The sequence below is a fragment of the Panulirus ornatus genome, chromosome 27, assembly GCF_036320965.1.
Source record: "Panulirus ornatus isolate Po-2019 chromosome 27, ASM3632096v1, whole genome shotgun sequence".
Taxonomy (NCBI): Eukaryota; Metazoa; Arthropoda; class Malacostraca; order Decapoda; family Palinuridae; genus Panulirus; species Panulirus ornatus.
Window position 1 is genome coordinate 20,325,522 of NC_092250.1, and position 20,393 is coordinate 20,345,914.

At 45.7% G+C, this 20,393-nt stretch overlaps 2 protein-coding genes across 2 annotated transcripts in view; both read left to right on the forward strand.

Annotated features, from left to right (window-relative positions):
- The window catches only part of LOC139757676 (uncharacterized), a 31,967-nt gene extending 19,442 nt beyond the window's left edge, over nt 1–12,525 (forward strand). The window contains exons 7-12 of the mRNA XM_071678440.1: nt 1,852–2,006; nt 2,165–2,332; nt 6,774–6,953; nt 9,762–9,872; nt 10,941–11,069; nt 12,000–12,525. Coding sequence (XP_071534541.1) covers nt 1,852–2,006; nt 2,165–2,332; nt 6,774–6,953; nt 9,762–9,872; nt 10,941–11,069; nt 12,000–12,101 — 845 coding nt within the window. The 3' untranslated portion in view covers nt 12,102–12,525. The remainder of the gene's footprint in view (nt 1–1,851; nt 2,007–2,164; nt 2,333–6,773; nt 6,954–9,761; nt 9,873–10,940; nt 11,070–11,999) is intronic.
- Nucleotides 12,526–16,752: 4,227 nt separating this feature from the next.
- LOC139757487 (pro-resilin-like) lies at nt 16,753–19,863 on the forward strand. The gene is made up of 4 exons (XM_071678000.1): nt 16,753–16,868; nt 18,403–18,537; nt 18,875–19,012; nt 19,629–19,863. The coding sequence occupies exons 1-4, from the start codon at nt 16,863–16,865 to the stop codon at nt 19,686–19,688; spliced, it is 339 nt and encodes a 112-aa protein (XP_071534101.1). The 5' UTR covers nt 16,753–16,862; the 3' UTR covers nt 19,689–19,863.
- Nucleotides 19,864–20,393: the final 530 nt, after the last annotated feature.

Genomic DNA, 20,393 nt, shown 5'->3' on the forward strand with positions numbered 1-20,393 from the left:
ATTACCGAGGTCATGCGTCTCAGATCACTCCACTACCGAGGTCATGCGTCTCAGACCACCACATTACCGAGGTCATGCGTCTCAGACCACCACATTACCGAGGGAATACGTCTCAGAGAGAATGCGTCTTACTCATTACTAGCATTGATTATTGTGAACTTTCCTGGCATCCCATGCACCACCCTGTGACATCAGGGGTACATCTGGCATCCTCTGGACCATCCTGTACCATCTGGGAATATTTCTGGCATCCCTTGGACCACCCTGTACCATCTGAGGTATTCCTAACATCCCCTGTACCACCCTGTATCATTCTGGGTGTTATAAGCCCCACTAGCCATAGAGGTAACGTCATATGGCTTCGTAAGACATATCAACGATCAAAATGAAAATAATCAGACAAATGTATCAGGCAGGAAGGGTGGAGATTTGTGTGTTCCAATGGGTCACAATGTTTGTTTATATGTGTGACAGTCAAAGATGAGTCAGTGGATGTTTCTGTGTAGTGCAGTAGCATGTATTCCACGTAGATATACAATCGCAGGTGTTAGACAAGTACACACCTTAACGCTGTTTGATGAAGTGACCTTTGTCACCTGCACCACTACAGTGACTAGCACATGGCCATGTTGGTCGCCTCCCACCACGTATACTTCCATCATGCCATACAAGTACACCTCCATACATCATGCCATACAAGTACACCTCCACACATCATGCCATACAAGTACACCTCCACACATCATGCCATACAAGTACACCTCCACACATCATGCCATACCAATACACCATGTCCTCTTATCCATTGATATTTCCAAGTCTTCTCAGATTACTCTCATTCGTGACCTTTTCCTGACATTTAATTTGACACCTGTGAATTATCGATGGATTGAGGATTGTCATGTGATGAGAGAAGGTGTTCTGATGGGTAATAATTTCCTTGGGAACTGAGGGATTCACCTGTGACCATGTTGATGTATGTGTGATCGTATCATGGTATCGTCTCAGAGCTTATATGATCAAGGCTGTGTAAGGCCTGCCGAGGTAGCGAGTGTCGGAGGCCAAGGCTGGGCCACTTCTACTACTACTGCACACACACACACACACACACATACACCAGGGACTGACGTGTCACAGCCACGCATCACTTGCTACAGTGGAACTGTAGTTCTTGGTGTTGGTGTAGACATGACCATCACGTACTGCTTATAACAGCCTCGTTGTCACGTACACTGTTGCTATTCTTATTTCAAATAAAAATGAAGGATATAAGAAGGTGATATGTAAAGAGGTGTGAATGGAAGTGGGTGTGGCCTATCTACACAGCCAAATGTCGTGAATGTGGAGCGTGGGTGGCTGTGTAGTGCATCACGAGGTGGGGTGAGTTTGGGTGTGGCCTGTGGACGACAGGAGGGCAAGCAATCTCTCCTTACGCTCTGTTGTGATATGACCGGATCATCCGACCTTTAGTTCTAGGCACAGTGTAGTGACTGGCGTCCTGGAAACAAACTCGGAGATTCTCACAACTTCTGGCTATAACTCGACAGAACAAAGCTTTGAATACACTAAACTGGCCAACAACTACCAGTCAATTAACTAACCATCTTACAACCACAGTGAATCACCTGTACGACCCAAAACTACCGATCAACCGACTCACAAACCTCTCACTGTCTCATAGATCATATGACTAAACATAATCATATTAACTTCTTACGACAAGACTAGTTCACAGATTCCTGTAGGGTAGGTAGGGTGACGTGTTGGTTGGACGTGGCTACAGTTCCAGCATTTGGATCCACACTGATGCAGTAATGTGTGGAATGTTTTTAGGTTTTATCATATTTACAGTCAGAAGCAGCCCAACAATGTCTCACGTCCATAAAAGTTCATCAGCTGCTCAGTACGAGAGACATGTCTACTCTTCCTCGTTCAGTTTGTGGTCAGACGAACGCAGAGAGTCGGCTGAAGTGGCACGTTCTTCCTCAGTGGGTGATGAGCCAGGGGTCAGAACCATGGCCGCACAGTATCACCAACACGGAGGGAAGGAGACGAAGAAAAGCAATACCTCATGTGTAGAGCTAAGATAGATATCCACATTCGATCTATCACATCCTGCAGAGCCAACAACTCATCAACCCACACCTTCATCCCACCATGACAGCCTCCCACCACTTCTTCTTCCTCACGAACTCTCTTGGAATGGATGACTCAGGTGATGGCAACACTGGCTGCTCGTCTCCCCTCTAAAAGGTATATAAGAAATGTAACGCGTCCGCCTCGCTCACTCCTCCTGCGTGGCTTACTCCACCGTGCAGTCGTCATGTTGAAGGTACGTAGTTCTTTAGTGATCATTGCATGAGTGTACTATTTGTTATACTGTTATATTGTCTTGCTTGTTCTTCAATCTTTCGTATTGAGAACATTTGCCAGCGTGCTACACAGGGTATGTTTTAGGTGTAATACTACCTGGGTTATCCGACTCACTGAGAAAACAGTATTTCGATAGTTTTGTGTTAACATACAGTTGTTGCTGAGTTAAGTGGGGGATGGAATTGTATAAGTACAATACCGACAGAAGATGCTAAAACTAGAAGTCGTTTTCATAACTTATCAGTTTTCTCGTTGTTCTGGATATGTAGAAACATCACAAAGTAGGATCCCTGGTCACAACACGTGTCGTGTCCGGACACACGTGTCTTCGAAGCTTACTCAGAGAGAGAAGGTTCGGTACCGCTTCGAACTTATTCATACTAAGGCTCGGTACAGCTTCGACCTGGGTCGTACTATGGCTCGGTACAGCTTCGATCTGGGTCCTACATACAGAGTTCGATATGTATATATAGACAGACAGATAGACATACACATAATTGATTGAATATGCATGTATACAGTTAGATAGTCTTACATGCATAGTTAGATACATAGGTGTACACGTAGGTAGATATACATAGACACAAACACACAAATCATTTTTGAATACTTTAACATAAGTGCAAACAACCAAATCACTTATGTAAACAGACAAATAGAACCATAAGTTATTGTCACTTATCACTATTATTATCATTATTATTCTCATTATCATTCTTCTTATTATTATTATCATCATTATCATTCGTACTATTGTTATTATCATTATTGTCATTATCATTATCATCATCATCATTATTATAATCATTATCATCATCATTATTGCTGCTGTTATTATCATTATTATTATTATTATGATTATCATTATTATTATCATTATTATAATCGTCATTATTATCATCATTATCATCATTGTTGTTGTTGTTGTTGTTGTTGTTATACAACTCCAGCATCCCTCTTATAACGTCTCTGCAGCTTCGCAGCCGCACTCCGAGCAGGAGCTGGAGCGAGAAGGTACGCCACGATACTAGCCTCTGGCGTCCCTCGACAACCTCAGTGATCTCTCGCGGAGTAAGCACATACAGGGGGAGTCCGGTAACACTAGATTAACTTACACACACACACACACACACACACACACACACACACACACACACACACTGCCTACAGCGTTGCGGTTCGTCTCAATAAATACACGTCATGAAAATAGAGGAAAATACCAAAGGATTTTTAGTGAGGTTTGTGACGTCAGGTGTTCCGCATGGCTGGGGAAGTGGGCGGGTCAGTAACTGTTCCGTATGACTGAGGGGTGGGGCTGGGGGGGCCACAGGGTCACCAGCAGCTTGGCTGATCCTGGGTCAGGTGTTGCATGAACCTGAAGGTCTTGCTGTATGTGTGGAGAGATTCCCGGTATCAGGGGATTGGTCAGGTAATGTTATACTGCTTTGGTCTTACTGTCTTACTGTCTCTTGTAGTTGTTCTACTGTCTCTTGTAGTTGTCCTACTGTCTCTTGTAGTTGTCCTACTGTCTCTTGTAGTTGTTCTACTGTCTCTCCAGTTTACAGAAGATTGTTCAACGACTGGCAGTTGATAACCATTTCGTCTGGCAGTTTGGCAAAGTTAGAGAAAAGGTTAATTGAGTCTCTAAGGACACAGTACAACAAACTGATGTTCAGCAGCTGGGGTCCTGGATCATATCCTACCCTCCTGCTGCACCATCCTCTCAGCACACATAACATCCTCAGCACAAGACACAAAGCTTCTCAGGTTTGTTTGTGTGTGTGTGTCTGTCTATCTGTCTTGCCTGGAAGCGTTACTAACTGAAACATATGCTAGTATTCGTTTCATTTGAGTCAGGAAGAGAGAGAGAGAGAGAGAGAGAGAGAGAGAGAGAGAGAGAGAGAGAGAGAGAGAGAGAGAGAGACTTTGTGTTTGGTACAATATATGAAGAATCTTGCACGAAGACGCGACGTCTGGCCATCCTTGCTACATCCCCTGACCAATGTATCCAGACGTTGAGAGACACTTGCAGGATGGTGGAACGACAACGAAATCATGTCAAAAATAAAGGCAATGACGCGACAAAATCAGAACAGTGTTAATGAATTCCTGGATCAGATGTACGAGTAGGGCCGGTCTAGGTGTACGAGTAGGGCCGGTCTAGGTGTACGAGTAGGGCCGGTCTAGGTGTACGAGTAGGGCCGGTTCAGAGAACTGAATACATTTCTTCTTTATCTTTAGTTCAGCTGGTGGAGCAGTGTGAGTACCCACACCCACAGTTTCTCAGAGGAGGATAACATCAGTGACAGAACCTTACGGCCGAGCCACACACGCAGGTTTCTCAATGATCGCCGTGTTGATCTCCAGCTGGCTCATGGTGTAATCCCTGGTGGAATTATTGATGGGAAATCCGAGAGAGAGAGAGAGAGAGAGAGAGAGAGAGAGAGAGAGAGAGAGAGAGAGAGAGAGAGAGAGAGAGAGAGAGAGATTACATATTTTCTCCGACTCTGTACTTACCTGTACCAGACTGTAGCACCTGCCAGCTACAGTATCCTCTAACTCTTCCTGGCTTCCTCCCCCACACACTACCCCACACCCCACACACCCCACACCCCACACCCCACACACCCCACACCCCACACCCCACACACCCCACACACCCCACACCCCACACACCCCACACCCCACACACCCCACACCCCACACACCCCACACCCCACACCCCACACACCCCACACCCCACACACCCCACACCCCACACACCCCACACCCCACACACCTCACACCCCACACCTCCCATCCCTCACCATACTCAGGGAAGTGCTCAGAATGACCCAAGTGAGGGATCTGGCAGACCCAGTCACACAGATGTCAGAGAAGACCTCACTGGAGAACAGATGCACCTTTGTGATGACGTAAGGAGAGTGTAGGTAACAACACTACAGCTCTGAATGCCACACCACAAACGTTTAAGCTAACACAAGAACGTGTACGACAACGTTTCATGACCCCAAAATAAATCCGACTTTTCATAATTGTAAATATGACACTTGACTCTGAGTCAAGGAGACGAAAGCTTACTGAATAAGGAACTTCATCACTAAATATAAGTTTTCAGCTTTATATGTCATCATTCAGACAACAAATAATTGACTATTGTATCAAGAATAGTTCTTACACTACTGAGGCTTAATGAATAGATGTGTGTGTGTGTGTGTGTGTGTGTGTGTGTGTGTGTGTGTGTGTGTGTGCTCTGTAGATACAGGCGTAGCATAACTGATCCAGGTGAAAGAGACGCATCTTAAGGCCAAACTGTAGAGCCTCACTTGGGGGACTCACTGTAGAGCCTCACCTGGGGGGACTCACTGTAGAGCCTCACCTGTGGGGACTCACTGTAGAGCTTCACCTGGGGGGACTCACTGTAGAGCCTCACCTGTGGGGACTCACTGTAGAGTGTTACTGCAGGCAACAGGTCGTGGCCTGACTACAACGTGGCCACGAGCCTCACATGGGAACCTTGCCCACCACACAGTCATGCCAGAAGTCTCGCCAGACAACCACACTTATCGTGCTCCAGGTCAGAGGGCAGGTCAGAGGGCAGGTCAGAGGGCAACACTATCTCACCTTTGTTATCATGACGTGAGACTCGGGGTCATATACATTACGTAATTATCTAAACCGAATCGAATGTGTTCCAAGCTTAACCAACAGGAGGAACTGCCCTTCCATTTGTCTGTTTCCTCAACACAAGAGGTTGGCCGGGTCCTGGGGCAACACCCACACTATGACAAACACTTTATCATTATCTACATCCATTACAAAGCTTCGTACTCTCTCAAATATGTAATATCTTACTCCAGTGTCTTAGTTCTCTAGCGGACTGCCGTGTTAGAGGATAGCATAGTAAGCAGTTCAGTAATGTATGATCCAGGCATCTGAGATTCTGTTATGGATTCTGATGAAAAAGCCATAAGGAAGATATGTGTTTATTTGTAGCACAGCTTGTGGAGCGCCTCCTGCAGCAACGTTATGGTACAGCGCTAGGAGGGTCACCAGGAGGTCTCACCAACACTGGTCTGCGATCGAGTCAGTAGTCTGCGCTGATGTTATCTACTGTCGGTTCTAGACTTCGTGTTATAGTTCAGCCTCGTATTGTGGAGTTCAGTACTGCTAAGCATTCTGTAGTCCACCAACCTTAACCCTTGTAGGATACGATATATACATGCTTGTCACTCCTTAGGTTTATAGGTAGGTCTATTGATGTAGCTGAATCTATTATGTCTCAGTTGAGGTAAATATTTCATGTTTATATTTCTAACTCCAGTAAACAAAAAATCTCTGTAGGTCGTCTCGACAATTCAACAGTATTTACACTTTAACTTGAGTATGTTGTGTTGCAGGTGCTGGTGGCGTGGACGTGTGTGGGCGTGGTGGCGTGTCGGGCGGCCAAGCTGGGGCAGGTCGGGGATGGGGCGAGGCACAGTCACCACCCTCCCCCGCAACCAGGATACAACTACGACCCCCCAGCCCAGCCTGCCAACCTGTACGACCCCCCAGCCCAGCCTGCCAACCTGTACGAGGTACGTCCACTACACACCTCCATGTCCCAGACTGCAGGTAAACACATACAAGTATGAGCGAGTCCACAACACATGTGCAGGAGGCCAGACAAGCTTCATTTACTCCACATGAATATTAAACTTACGAAATTGAGTTCACGCAAACTTGTAAGACCTTAGGAGACGTACATGACCTTAGGAGACCTACATGACCTTAGGAGACCTACATGACCTTAGGAGACCTACATGACCTTAGGAGACCTACATGACCCGAGGGAAATGTACTTTTACACAACCCAGCGAGACCTTACCCTGCTGAGGTCACAAGACTCGAGCTTCAAGCGGCCGGGGACATCAGGGAGTCATACTTTACCTCTCACTAAACACTTGAGAGTTTGATCCGTGCAGTTCCTTGGATGATTCCGTAAGACAGAGGAACACTCTGAAAGTTGAACTCCATAGTATTAAGAGTTTATACAGTTCATTGATTTTCCTTTTAATGATATGAAAGTCTCTCTAGAATGCCATGACAATTCTATGTGATCATCATCTATTCATCAGTATCTAAAATAAATGTTTTCTTACATAGTGATGTTTGTGTACATGTTCTACACAGAGGAATACGTAGGGTAGTATGTGTCATGGTGGGAGGGGTCTCCTGGCCCGGGTGGTGGGGGGTTGGGGGAGCTCTGGAAGGACCCGACCTTGAGGCACAAGCAGGCCGCCCAGCATCCAGAGCCCGCCTCCCACGCCCGCACGCCCCACTTGCCTCGCCACGCCTCTCCAGCCTCACCCTGGTCTTTCTCTCGAACCATACCTCGCCCTCAATCACACCTTGATCTGCCGCTTAGCTCAAGTGTGCATTGTGTGTGTGTGTGTGTGTGTGTGTGTGTGTTGCTCATAAGAATGTCCGTGTAGTCAGATGTGTGTGAGGGAGATGAAAATATTTACACGTAAAAAAGAGGAAATGCCTTTATCATCTGTCATGGCAAGACACCAGTGACCTGGGTGTAAGTTGTCTGACCAGTCCCAAGTACACACACACACACACACACACACACACACACACACACACACACACACACACACACACACACACACACACACGTTGAAGTATATGGATAAGGAAATATCCAGCAAGGTATTCACATCCAATATCAAGCCAAAGTTAGAATATCTTCTCAAGTTTGGTCACCAGGTTTTTGAAGAATACAAAGAACTTTTAAAGAAGTTCCAGAAGAGAGCAACATAGATAGAACCATAATTCAAGAGACTTCATTTGCAGGAAAAGACTAGAAAGCCATAGTTTCCCCAACATGGAAGAGGGAATGGTGAGAAGTGACCTGGCAAACCCGTAGAGTTTTAAACCAGCTTAAAAGCATAGAAAAGGATAGTCCTTCAAATGATGCAGAGACAGATCAACCAGAGACCAAAACATCAAGGAAAGAGAAAAACATGTCAGACCAGATGTAAAGTTCTTTTATGTATGAGAATATTGGATAGCGGACTATACTGAGTTATGAGATTATAAATGTAGACAACATACGAAAATTTTAAACTGCATGTAAGTAAAGTTGAAGAGATGGAACCCACGAGTGTGGAACTCCCTCCCCGTACAGCACAAGAGACAGGGCCCACGAGGGTAAACTTCCCTCCCATACAGTACATGAGGTGGGGCCACATGAGTATAGAACTCTCATCCCGTACAGTACAGGATGGGAACTACACACACATGATGTGCCTAGTGAATCACAAAAAGAATTTATACTGAACCTTCAACTCTTTGTAGAAGTGAACACAAAATCATCTGTGGCCAGTGTATATACCAGTGGTTTATTGTGCTCCGGCGGTCAGTGTACATAACGGTGGTTTACTGTACTGAGGTGACCAGTGTATATACCAGTGGTTTACTGTACTCCCGCAGCCATTATATATGCTAGTGGTTTACTGTACTCCTGTGGCCAGTGTATAGACTAGTGGTTTACAATCCAGCGGTGTGTAGTATAAATCAGCGTCAGGGAGACGATATATAATTCTCCTATACGTGTGTGGCTTAATCCCCCGGTATCTACTGCATCCTGCGTTATATAAGTCAGTCATGACTCACTGCTTACAGACATGGGCGTGGGTTTGGCCAGGCAGGGTAGCTGGGAGGATATGGTGCAGTCTCCTGGCGTGGGAGGGCATGGGAGGGTATCCTGCGAGCGGTGGGCGGGACCTCAGTAGGATAGGGCGGGCCACCTCCACCCATGCTGCCTGACAGCACTTATATGGTGCACTCACCACCCACCAGCACTCCTGGCCTGGTGCTGGGCCTTATGAAGTGGGTTCTGTTGGGCGGAGGTGGGTGTAGGTGGGTCGGGTTAGGTGCTGGTGGGTATATGTGGGTTGGGGTAGGTGATGGTGGGTGTAGGTGGGTCGGGGTACGTAGTGGTGGATGTAAGTGGGTGTTCATGATAGTTTTTGCTAGAGATACTGTGTGTACATGTGTGAGGTGAGAGCACACAGGCGGGCCGTCATATGTGGCGCCTTGATGCATATAGAAACATATTTACGCATATTTCCTGTTGTGTCTTGACGCTGTCTTGTAAAGTATGTATCATCAATGACAGTTTCTGTATGATGATGTATATTGCCTCTCCTCTACCTCCACAGGTGCCTCAACCTCTCCTCTACCTCCACAGGTGCCTCAACCTCTCCTCTACCTCCACAGGTGCCTCAACCTCTCCTCTACCTCCACAGGTGCCTCAACCTCTCCTCTACCTCCACAGGTGCCTCAACCTCTCCTCTACCTCCACAGGTGCCTCAACCTCTCCTCTACCTCCACAGGTGCCGTCTGTGCCGTCAGGACTCTACGAGACCCCCGTGGCCCCTCCTCCACCCCCTCCCTCCGGCCTCTACCAGATCCCTGACGCCTCCGTCCCGAAGCCCGTCAAGAAGGTCAGTGACCTGAGGTCATTACACACTTATGCTGTGTTGTGAGGTCACAACACGTACATTGCTACAAGGTTATATCATATGTATTGTTGTGAGGTCACAATGCAAATGCTGTTGTTGTAGTTGTGTGAGATGACAAGACATCCATCCTCGTGCAGCTGGAAGGTTATGACACAAGTTTCTTCGTCCTTGTAATATCTTTTTTCCAAAGACGATCAACAGAACTGTTGTTCACGTTTTGTGAAGTGTATGGTACACACCAGACCCGCCGAGCACCACTCACCCACCAGACTTGCTTTCAACTATTGTGGTAAACATCTTAAACATCACGTGTCTGCGCTTGTTGGTGAGTATGACTCTGGTAAGGATATTCATTGGCCTTCCTCACGCTCCTTACAACAAAGTCCTATATAAGGAAGTAGGTGTTAGTATATCCCCAGGGAAGGAACACAGCTCACGTCTGTTTGGTAAAGTGGAAGTCATAGCCTGGTCTGATTCACTACCTTTGACGATATCACATTTGTTAGGACAGAACTCATTCACATGTTTAGTGCCATTTGTGATAGATGAACAGATAGGTAAAGAGAACACGTTAGTCATGCATGTGGTCAGTGATGGGGTCCTGCCTGGCCTCCTCGCAGGTTGCATAAATTCACTCTCCTCATGATCCTGGCAACATATCCAGGTATGATCCAGGCGCACTGGCGCATGTTGCCCATAGTAAAGGAATGACATGAGGCGCTAACCTGTGGCGTTCCACTGCTTATTGTTGCTCGGGTTCAAATGGCACGTGACACATGTCCTGGGGTTTTTCTATTTACATGGATTAGATCCATGAGAGGGTCTTTATTCTTACTCCTGCATTTTTACCAATACCATCTAGGTACGGTGTCAAATGCTTTCTGTGTGTAGTGTCAAATGCTTTCTGATAGTCTGAAGATATACAGGACGCCCCCACATCTCTCTCATATCATTTTAAGGTTAATATCTTACTACGTAGCAGATTTCTCTACTGGATATTCTGTCTGTGTCTACGATATAAGTTGACTACGATGATGTTGTATGTTGCAGATAGCGCCCACGACAGAGAAGACCACGACCCCGAAGATGGGTGGCATGCCTTATGACTTCGACTGGGGCGTCAACGACCCCGACTCCGGAAACCAGTTCTCGCAGAATGAAATATCTGATGGCAATGTCGTGAGTTCATTTCCAAATATGTGTTAATAATTCTAGGAATATTTACTTAAAGCGATCGAGACGCGGGAAAACTGGGCCAGTATCCCTCAACTCAGGTGCAAATATCTTACAACAGACGAATTTTCTGTTAGAGTGTAAGTCATACAACAACAAAATGTGTTATATTTTTCTTGTGTACCAACATCAGTAGGAAACAACAATAAGAGTGTACATGGTCATGGTGTTGTCTTCATCACCTGAGGGACATTCAGGCGTGCAAGACTTTCAGACATTGGTCATCACTTGATGTATGATGACCTTAATGACCTGGCAGGTGACAGGCCTCAAGCCCAGCCAACCTGGCAGCTAACCTGTAGAGGTTGAGTATAACCATCAGAAGGGCTGAACGGTCTTTGAAGTTTTACTATGATTGTGGAATTTAAATCTGTTATCCCTGAGGGCCTGTCATGCCCTCATATTCTTCTTCAGTAAAACTTTACCCTTTGCTGGAGACGGAATTATCAGCTGTCATTAAAAATAGGTGTCCATACCTGTGTTTATATGTTAACGTCTCGTTTCGTCTCACCATTTGCTTTACTTCTGTCTAGACGGAAACCTCATCCTGTAAGAGCAAGTATTGTGTCATATCTTGATAATATAATCTTTCCCTCATACCATCATCACATGCAATATTCCTCCTACCTCCATCAGATATTACATGACCCAACTAACCATTCTTAGCACTACTCATGACTTCACCTCATCCAAGGTCACGATCATTCAGCATGACTTCACCCCTGCCTAGGTCACCTCACCCCTTATGACCTTACTCCAGCCCAGGTCACCATCATGCATCACCAGGCATGACCTCACACCAGCTGAGGTTATTACCATGCATCACCACTCATGACCCCATCCAGACCGTCATCTTCCTGCTCTGCTTGGCCACAGGTGCGGGGTCAGTACAGCGTCCTCCTGCCCGACGGTCGCACACAGATCGTCAACTACCACGATGATGGTAACGGCTTCGTCGTCGAGCTTTCCTATGAGTAATGTGTAGTGTCTCGTGACCACGACCCGTCCACACCTCCTGATGACGACCTCCACACACGATCAAGGATATTAAGGGGATAAGGAGAGCTATGAGCTGTCTTACAGGACCAAAGGACTCTGTCAACAATACTCCATGATTAAAACCTGCCCCGTCTGTACCCACCGTACCCACGTCCTGACCACAGGGATGTAAGGGAGGCGCAAGCTGTTCTCCTACAGGATCTGAGGGTGCCTTCTGCTATGTTCTACATCACCAACAACAAACTTTATATAACACACGAGCAAGGATATGCCATACCCCATGTGCCTCTGATGTAACGAGCGACACACAACACTGCTGGCTCACACACGTGTTCACAGTAGCTTTAGTAAGATAAGAATTTACCGCTTTTTATCTTTTTTTTAGTAAATGATGAAAATTGAATGTGTTTGTTTCTTTTCCATCCTACTTAGTTCTGAGTTGCTCCAGATGCAACAGAGTTCTTTATTGCTGTAGACGTGTTGCCAAAGCTGCAGTGAAGGTCTGGATATGTTTGATTGAGACGCTGGAAAAACAGTATCATGAAAAATATAAGAACACAACCTTATCACCTGCTCTACCCAGTGGAGGACTGGTTGGTGATGGGGCAGGTGATGGTGGGTCTTGTTGATGGGATAGGTGATGGAGTTGGTGATGGATAAGTCCCACAAGGTAGGTGAAGAGGTTGAGAAGGCATAGGTGAATAAGTGAGGAGTTAGAGGAAAGGATAGGTGAATTACCCGGGTAAGGCAGCTAATTGGACTATCAATGGATAAGACAGGTAACTGGAGTGGTAAATGGGTAGGACAGGTAATTGGATTGTTAAATGGGTGGGGTAGGTGAGAGATCGGTGAGTGGGTAGTTGAATGGGTAGGGCAGATAAGTGGGTTGGTGAACAGGTATAACAGGTGAGAGGGTTGATGAATGGTTAGGACAGTAGGACAGGTGAGTGGGTCTCTCGTGTGAGGGCAGTGAGGCACAACGGCGTGAACAAGACACGAGATGCCTACACCACGCCCAACCACTGATCATCGAGGAACAACAACCACAACACAGGCCAAGTCACACTACTCTAGGCACACGCCCCAGTAAGAGCACAGCGCTACATGCACGTCCGCCTTCTGGTATTACCCAGTCTCACTCAGAATATGTTTACAAGAACTACTGCCAAAATTATATATATATATATATATATATATATATATATATATATATATATATATATATATATATATATATATATATATATATATATATATATATATATATATATATATTTTTTTTTTTTTTTTTTTTTTTATATATATATATATATATATATATATATATATATATATATATATATATATATATATATATATATATATATATATATATATATATATATATATATGAGTACGTATTGAATTTTCCTGTTAGAGAAAATAAAAGTAAGCCTGTGTGTGTGACAACAAATCAAGGGATGATATGAGAGTTGCACTGACACGTTACTCTCTTGTGGTCGTCATGTGTACGAACGTCAGACACAGACACGCAGGACACTCCCCTGCAGTATCATGTGGGACGCAGGACACTCCCCTGCAGTATCATGTGGGACGCAGGACACTCCCCTGCAGTATCATGTGGGACGCAGGACACTCCCCTGCAGTATCATGTGGGACGCAGGACACTCCCCTGCAGTATCATGTGGGACGCAGGACACTCCCCTGCAGTATCATGTGGGACGCAGGACACTCCCCTGCAGTATCATCTGGGACGCAGGACACTCCCCTGCAGTATCATGTGGGACGCAGGACACTCCCCTGCAGTATCATGTGGGACGCAGGACACTCCCCTGCAGTATCATGTGAGACGCAGGACACTCCCCTGCAGTATCATGTGGGACGCAGGACACTCCCCTGCAGTATGCCATAATCTAATCAGGGTTACAAACTTCGTTATCTACTTTCACTTCTTGTCCGCATTCTTCAGGGAATCATAGTTATCAAGGATCAATTTTCATGTTTACATGATTGACAGAATTTTGATTATCATAAAACCTCAATCACCTTCTTCAAATGTCGAGTGAAAGTGATAGTGGGTCTCCCGCTTCAGGAAGGAGAGTGTGAGGGTGGGTCTTCCGCTTCAGGAAGAAGAGTGTGAGGGTGGGTCTCCCGCTTCAGGAAGAAGAGTGTGAGGGTGGGTCTCCCGCCTCAGAAAGGAGAGTGTGAGGGTGGGTCTCCCGCCTCAGAAAGGAGAGTGTGAGGGTGGGTCTCCCGCCTCAGGAAGGACCCGGGTCACGAATTGTGAAGAGGAAGGCTGTCGTGGTGCGGGAACACATCGTCGATCTGCCGAGATGATTCCCGGAATGAAAATAAAATCCTCTGGGAACCAGTTGTGGCAGCCTCTGAAGAGCGATCCAACCTTCTTGTTCTTCTTCCAAAGCTTGGAACAATGTGGTCTAGTATAGCGATGGAACAATGTGGTCTGGTATAGCGATGGAACAATGTGGTCTAGTATAGCGATGGAACAATGTGGTCTGGTATAGCGATGGAACAATGTGGTCTGGTATAGCGATGGAACAATGTGGTCTGGTATAGCGATGGAACAATGTGGTCTAGTATAGCGATGGAACAATATGGTCTGGTATAGCGATGGAACAATGTGGTCTGGTATAGCGATGGAACAATGTGGTCTGGTATAGCGATGGAACAATGTGGTCTGGTATAGCGATGGAACTTAATGCTTACTCAACACTTACGGTCATGTAAAAGTCTCTAAAAACCCACTTCTTTTATTGAGACCTCATCTCTGTACTGAACCCCATCTTTATGTTAGAACTCGACATCATATTGAACCCCATTTCTGTTTCAGATCTCAGCTATACACCACCTCTGATGTATTGCCTTTGTTTCTTTGAGTCATGTAAACACGGGAGTCATACCGCCGCTCAGGCAGCCATCACGGTCCCAGGTTAATCAAATATACTCCCTCACTTTGACTTAAAAGTTCGGTGCATGACAGGGATATATATATACCAGTGCTGTGCCCAGACTAGCCATCCATCCTGCTAGTGATGTGCCCAGACCAGCCATCCATCCTGCTAGTGATGTGCCCAGACCAGCCATCCTTCCTGCTAGTGATGTGCCCAGACCAGCCATCCTTCCTGCTAGTGATGTGCCCAGACCAGCCATCCTTCCTGCTAGTGATGTGCCCAGACCAACCATCCTTTCCTATCAGTTCAGTTGCCAAGATGGTAAACCTCCACTGGATGCCACGGATGCTGTCATCACCGTTATAACAACCTGAGGACATGTCAGATCTAAGATCCACATCAACTGGACGACCCACATCTTGACGTATGATAGAGCGCCGGTGGGGAGGGAGGCTGGCTGCCGAGTGATCCCAGTCGAGCACACAGAGTGCAAACTTCTCCCAGGATGGCCACCGTTGGAGTGACATATTTACCATCTTCGAGGAAGACCATCTGATACACTTTCACTCACCAGACTTACAATTGCTCTCGCTATCAATAAGATATAAGAGGAAAATGATCTTGTAGATCAGCTGGCAGCATCTCATTCACATCTCCATTATTGACAATTCTTGAGGAACTTTTGAGCAGGAGAATGTACTAGAAATGAGGGGCATGAGTGAGGGTTACGGTGCGGGGTCCTGGGAGCCCCATATTGTCTGGGTTTTCTAGGTCAGGTGAGCCACGCACCGCCCTAGGAATTACCCAAGACCTTTACTGCCACGATTGATATTGTTATACGCCTTACGTCTGCCATATATATATATATATATATATATATATATATATATATATATATATATATATGTGTGTGTGTGCCATCCGTCATAACATCGTTAATTTGTACTGTTTATAGTGTTTTCCCTTACTTTTATGTGCTATGTACTGTGGGTTTGCCCTTACTTTTATGTGCTATGTACTGTGGGTTTTCCCGACTTTGTTTCTTATATACATGTTGTTTGCGTTTTACATTTCATATCCTAGTTTTGTGACGCATTTTTTCTCTTTCTTTGTAGATTCCCGACGATGCCTCTGTGAAGGCGAGAACCTGATGGAAATAAGGTGAATGAGTTTGGAAAGTTAGTGTTTAAGCGCCCTCCTAATGGTAGAATGATACTGAGGAAGTTAGGGAACAATAAAATGAGAATAATAACTCTAACTATGCTATCGTGTTCAATTCGGAGCGCATTAAAGAAATCTGCTCCCGTCTTAACAGAACGGGACTCTGATATTCAGGTCATCGTAGATCTGAAATTCTAGACGCCTGACAGTTTGTGATCCCTCCCAGGTAATGATGGCAGGTGATGGTAAGTGATGGTGAGATGTCAGGGAAAAGGCCACAGTGCCGTGACGCCCCTGAAGGCCACAGTGCCGGGACGCCTCACGGAGAAAGTCAACCAGAGTACGAAAACATTAGCAGTGAGGCCGCGTCCCTTTCCCAAGAGCATTTTGTGTCACGTACTACGTTGTTGCACCTGAAGAATCCTTAAAGGTCAACAGTTATAGATACAATGTGAGGCACAGAGATACCTGACTCTGTGTCTCCTACGGAGGAGGGAGGGAGTGAAGTGGTAGAGGGTCTGTGGGTGGAGGGCGATGGAAGGGCTTCCCTCCACAGTATAAATACCAGCGGGGCTTGACGGTAGGCACCAGTGGTTGTCGAGCCTCAGCCGTGGCAGCAGACCTAGCTCATCCCTGCTACTGCTCCTGTTACTCTCTCATCCTCGCCATGAAGGTATAACACGTTACACATCTCTCCATCTCTCTGTCATGAAGTCATAACACGTTACACATCTCTCCATCTCTGTCATGAAGTCATAACACGTTACACATCTCTCCATCTCTCTGCTCCATCTTGCATATCTTCACTGTAGAATATATTTTTTCCCTTTTTCTTTAGTAACTGTATTACTAATGTCGTCTGAAACGTCTTATAACCCAATGTACAGGAAGTTGACGTCCCAGGTTCTCAGTAGAAAAAGATTTACCATCTTAATTGTGACGGTATATTTACATTTTTGTTCCATTCTACATCACATGTGTCACGTTGCTCTGGATATATACTATGAAAGGTCTGGATCAGGTCTGTGGGTTCAGTTCACTGATAAAGGAAGTAGTCACTTACCACATCACCAAGATATCATCTTCAAACTTGGTATACTTCAGTGACTACTTACCACATCACCAAGATATCATCTTCAAACTTGGTATACTTCAGTAACTAGTGAGCCTCCCACACGGGTGCTACCGACCATCAGAGTCAGTCACCAAAACCGTAAATATAAGAAGCACTGTCATGTGCAGTGGAAACTCTCGTGAATGAAACTTTCCCATATGTTGTGTAGTGAAGCCTTGCTTAACTATATATAGACGACATAAATAAAATCACGATATTTTTTTCAAATGATTTTGATTAAATGACAAACTGTCAACTTCTTGTCTCGAGTAAAATGACCGAATCACAGCAGGTCACGGCATGCGTACCAAGATGAACGGCTCCACCGCTTCAGTATTCAAGCGTTTTCGTCCTGCAGATTATCCTAAATATTTTTACTGTTTTCCATATTTTTTCCTGTAAATCTTGAACCGTGAAGGTGTTGTTATCATGTACCAGTGATCTATACAGATCGAAGTATATCAAGACCTATATTGGCTGATAAATAAAGGCCAGCTTGTGTAGTTCTATTGGTAAAGATGTGTAGTATATGAGATGATTTTGAAATGTATATTCTATAGATGCCTTTAACCTCTCGTGCTCTCTCTCCTACATGCTACAGCCTGGCCCCAACTCCATCTCAACCTCTCACCCTTCCAGCGACCCTGTCACTAATCAATTAAGTTTGTCACCCTGGGGTCGGACCATTCTCCTTGCAACCTCTCTCTCTCTCTCTCTCTCTCTCTCTCTCTCTCTCTCTCTCTCTCTCTCTCTCTCTCTCTCTCTCTCTCTGCTTGGCCCCTGTACCCTCTGCCGCACTCAGTTCCGTCGTCAACTCTCCAGTGTACTGCACCACCGGCCGAGTCGTCTTACTTACACGTGTGGTGGCCCCCAGCAGACCACCTGCACAATGTGCCATCATCTGTGTCTACCCACCACACTCCTCAACCTTCACGATCTCCCCGCCCCACACACACACACACCTTCACTCCTACTCATCCTAAACTCCGCTTAACATCTCACCTTCATCCTGCCCTACACACCACTCCTCCCCAAGTCACTACTCTCCGTACCACAGCCAGGTGCCCCTGTAACCCTTCCCATGTCACGTCAGGTGCACTGTGTGGCTGTCGTGCTGACTGTGGTGGTGGTCGTGGTGCAGGGCCTCCCACAGAGCTATGAGTACGAGCCGCCCCAGCAGACATACCTCACCCCAGACTCCAGCAACCGGGTCGACCAGGTGGCGGCGGTGAGTAACCTAAGATAGATCCCTGTATGTTTACTTGATCCACTTTACTGTATGATATTTCCACAGTCCCATACACTCAGTGAGTCTTACAGTCGTCACTACTGTATGATATATCCATAAGTCACTACTGTATGATATATCCATAATCCTACACACTCAGTGAGTCTTACAGTCGTCACTATTAATCAGGAAGAATTGCTCTGCCTTACGATCTACTTGTCCTGTGTAAAGTGTTGTAGACAGTTAACACAAATAGTTATTGTTTCTTGTTACCTTCTGAGACCTGAGCACCGCCCTCATGACGCAAGTGTTGACTGTGTGTGTGTATGTCCAACAGCAGGAGGGGATGCCGTACGACTTCCAGTGGGGCGTCCAGGACGATGACTCCGGCAACGCCTACAGCCACGTAGAGAACAGCGACGGTCGTACCACCCAGGGGGAGTACCGCGTCCTGCTGCCCGACGGTCGTACTCAGGTGAGTACCAGGTCCTGCTGCCCGACGGTCGTACTCAGGTGAGTACCAGGTCCTGCTGCCCGACGGTCGTACTCAGGTGAGTACCAGGTCCTGCTGCTCGACCGTCACATTATCTGCTGTAATTTTACGAACAGTTTTTGACACAAAAAAAAATTTGCTTCGATATATTAGTTTTTCTTTCAACTTCGCGAAGGAAAAATGATCAGTCAGAACATTGATGTGTGTCGCTCCTGCTTCCTTCCGAAGATCAGGTCCTTGATATGAACGTGAACACACTGATGAAGATCTGGTAAGTTACATCTTAAGGACACTTTATTGTGGAAGGCATCTGCCTCACGAGAAATCCCAGGTATGTATTTTCTTTAGACCACCAGTAAATCATAGACCACCAGGAGATTATAGACCACCAATAGACCACCAGTATATTCGTTAAGAAACTCTGCTAGGATAAGAAAAGACTGGGAGTAGGTTTAGCTTGCTGTGTCTGTCTGTCTCTTGTAGTTTTCTTCTACATTCATTTTTCATGTTCTTGTTTGTGTTCCGCTGTGCTACGTGATCATGTTTGTGTTCCGCTGTGCTACGTCGTCTGATTTTTCTCTCGTGTGTTTTGTTTCAGGTCGTCAAATTCTCTGATAACGGAGGCGGATACAACGCAGAGGTCACCTACGAGAAGTAACTACGCCTGACGCGACCTGACCTGACCTGACCCGATGTAACCAGCCATGTACAACCCCACGTCTACTCCTACACAGTTCTACATCTATTCCATAAACATGTATCAAAGTCTATGTTATCTAACTTGTGTATTTATTAATGTTATGTAATGTTGAAATAAAAGAAATGATTCAATACATCAAATGTACAAACCATTTCCCATCCTTTTAACGATCGTTTATATCCACACAAGTAATATATGTGTAGCAACACATGAGCAGAACTCAGGGAAATATTAGGGAAGAGTTCCTCTGATGGATGAAAAATAATGAAATATTTTCTGTTAAGGAAATAAACAGGACCTCAGTGACCTCCAGCTGACCTCCACCATGTAGAGGAGGCTCAGTGAAAACATGTGTACTGGGAAATATTAGAGTCACGTATAAATACACAGGTAAGGAAATATTGATCAAGATGACCATAATGTATACATAACCCAAACTGTGGAAGATGCCTCTCAAGTTTGCAACTCAAGTGGAAAAACAACAACAAAGATTTGATAATGAAAGTTGTGAGGAGAGGAACCAAGTTGTGAGGAGAGGAACCAAGTTGTGAGGAGAGGAACCAAGTTGTGAGGAGAGGAACCAAGTTGTGAGGAGAGGAACCAAGTTGTGAGGAGAGGAACCAAGTTGTGAGGAGAATTAGGAGAGACGAGATACGATAAGGT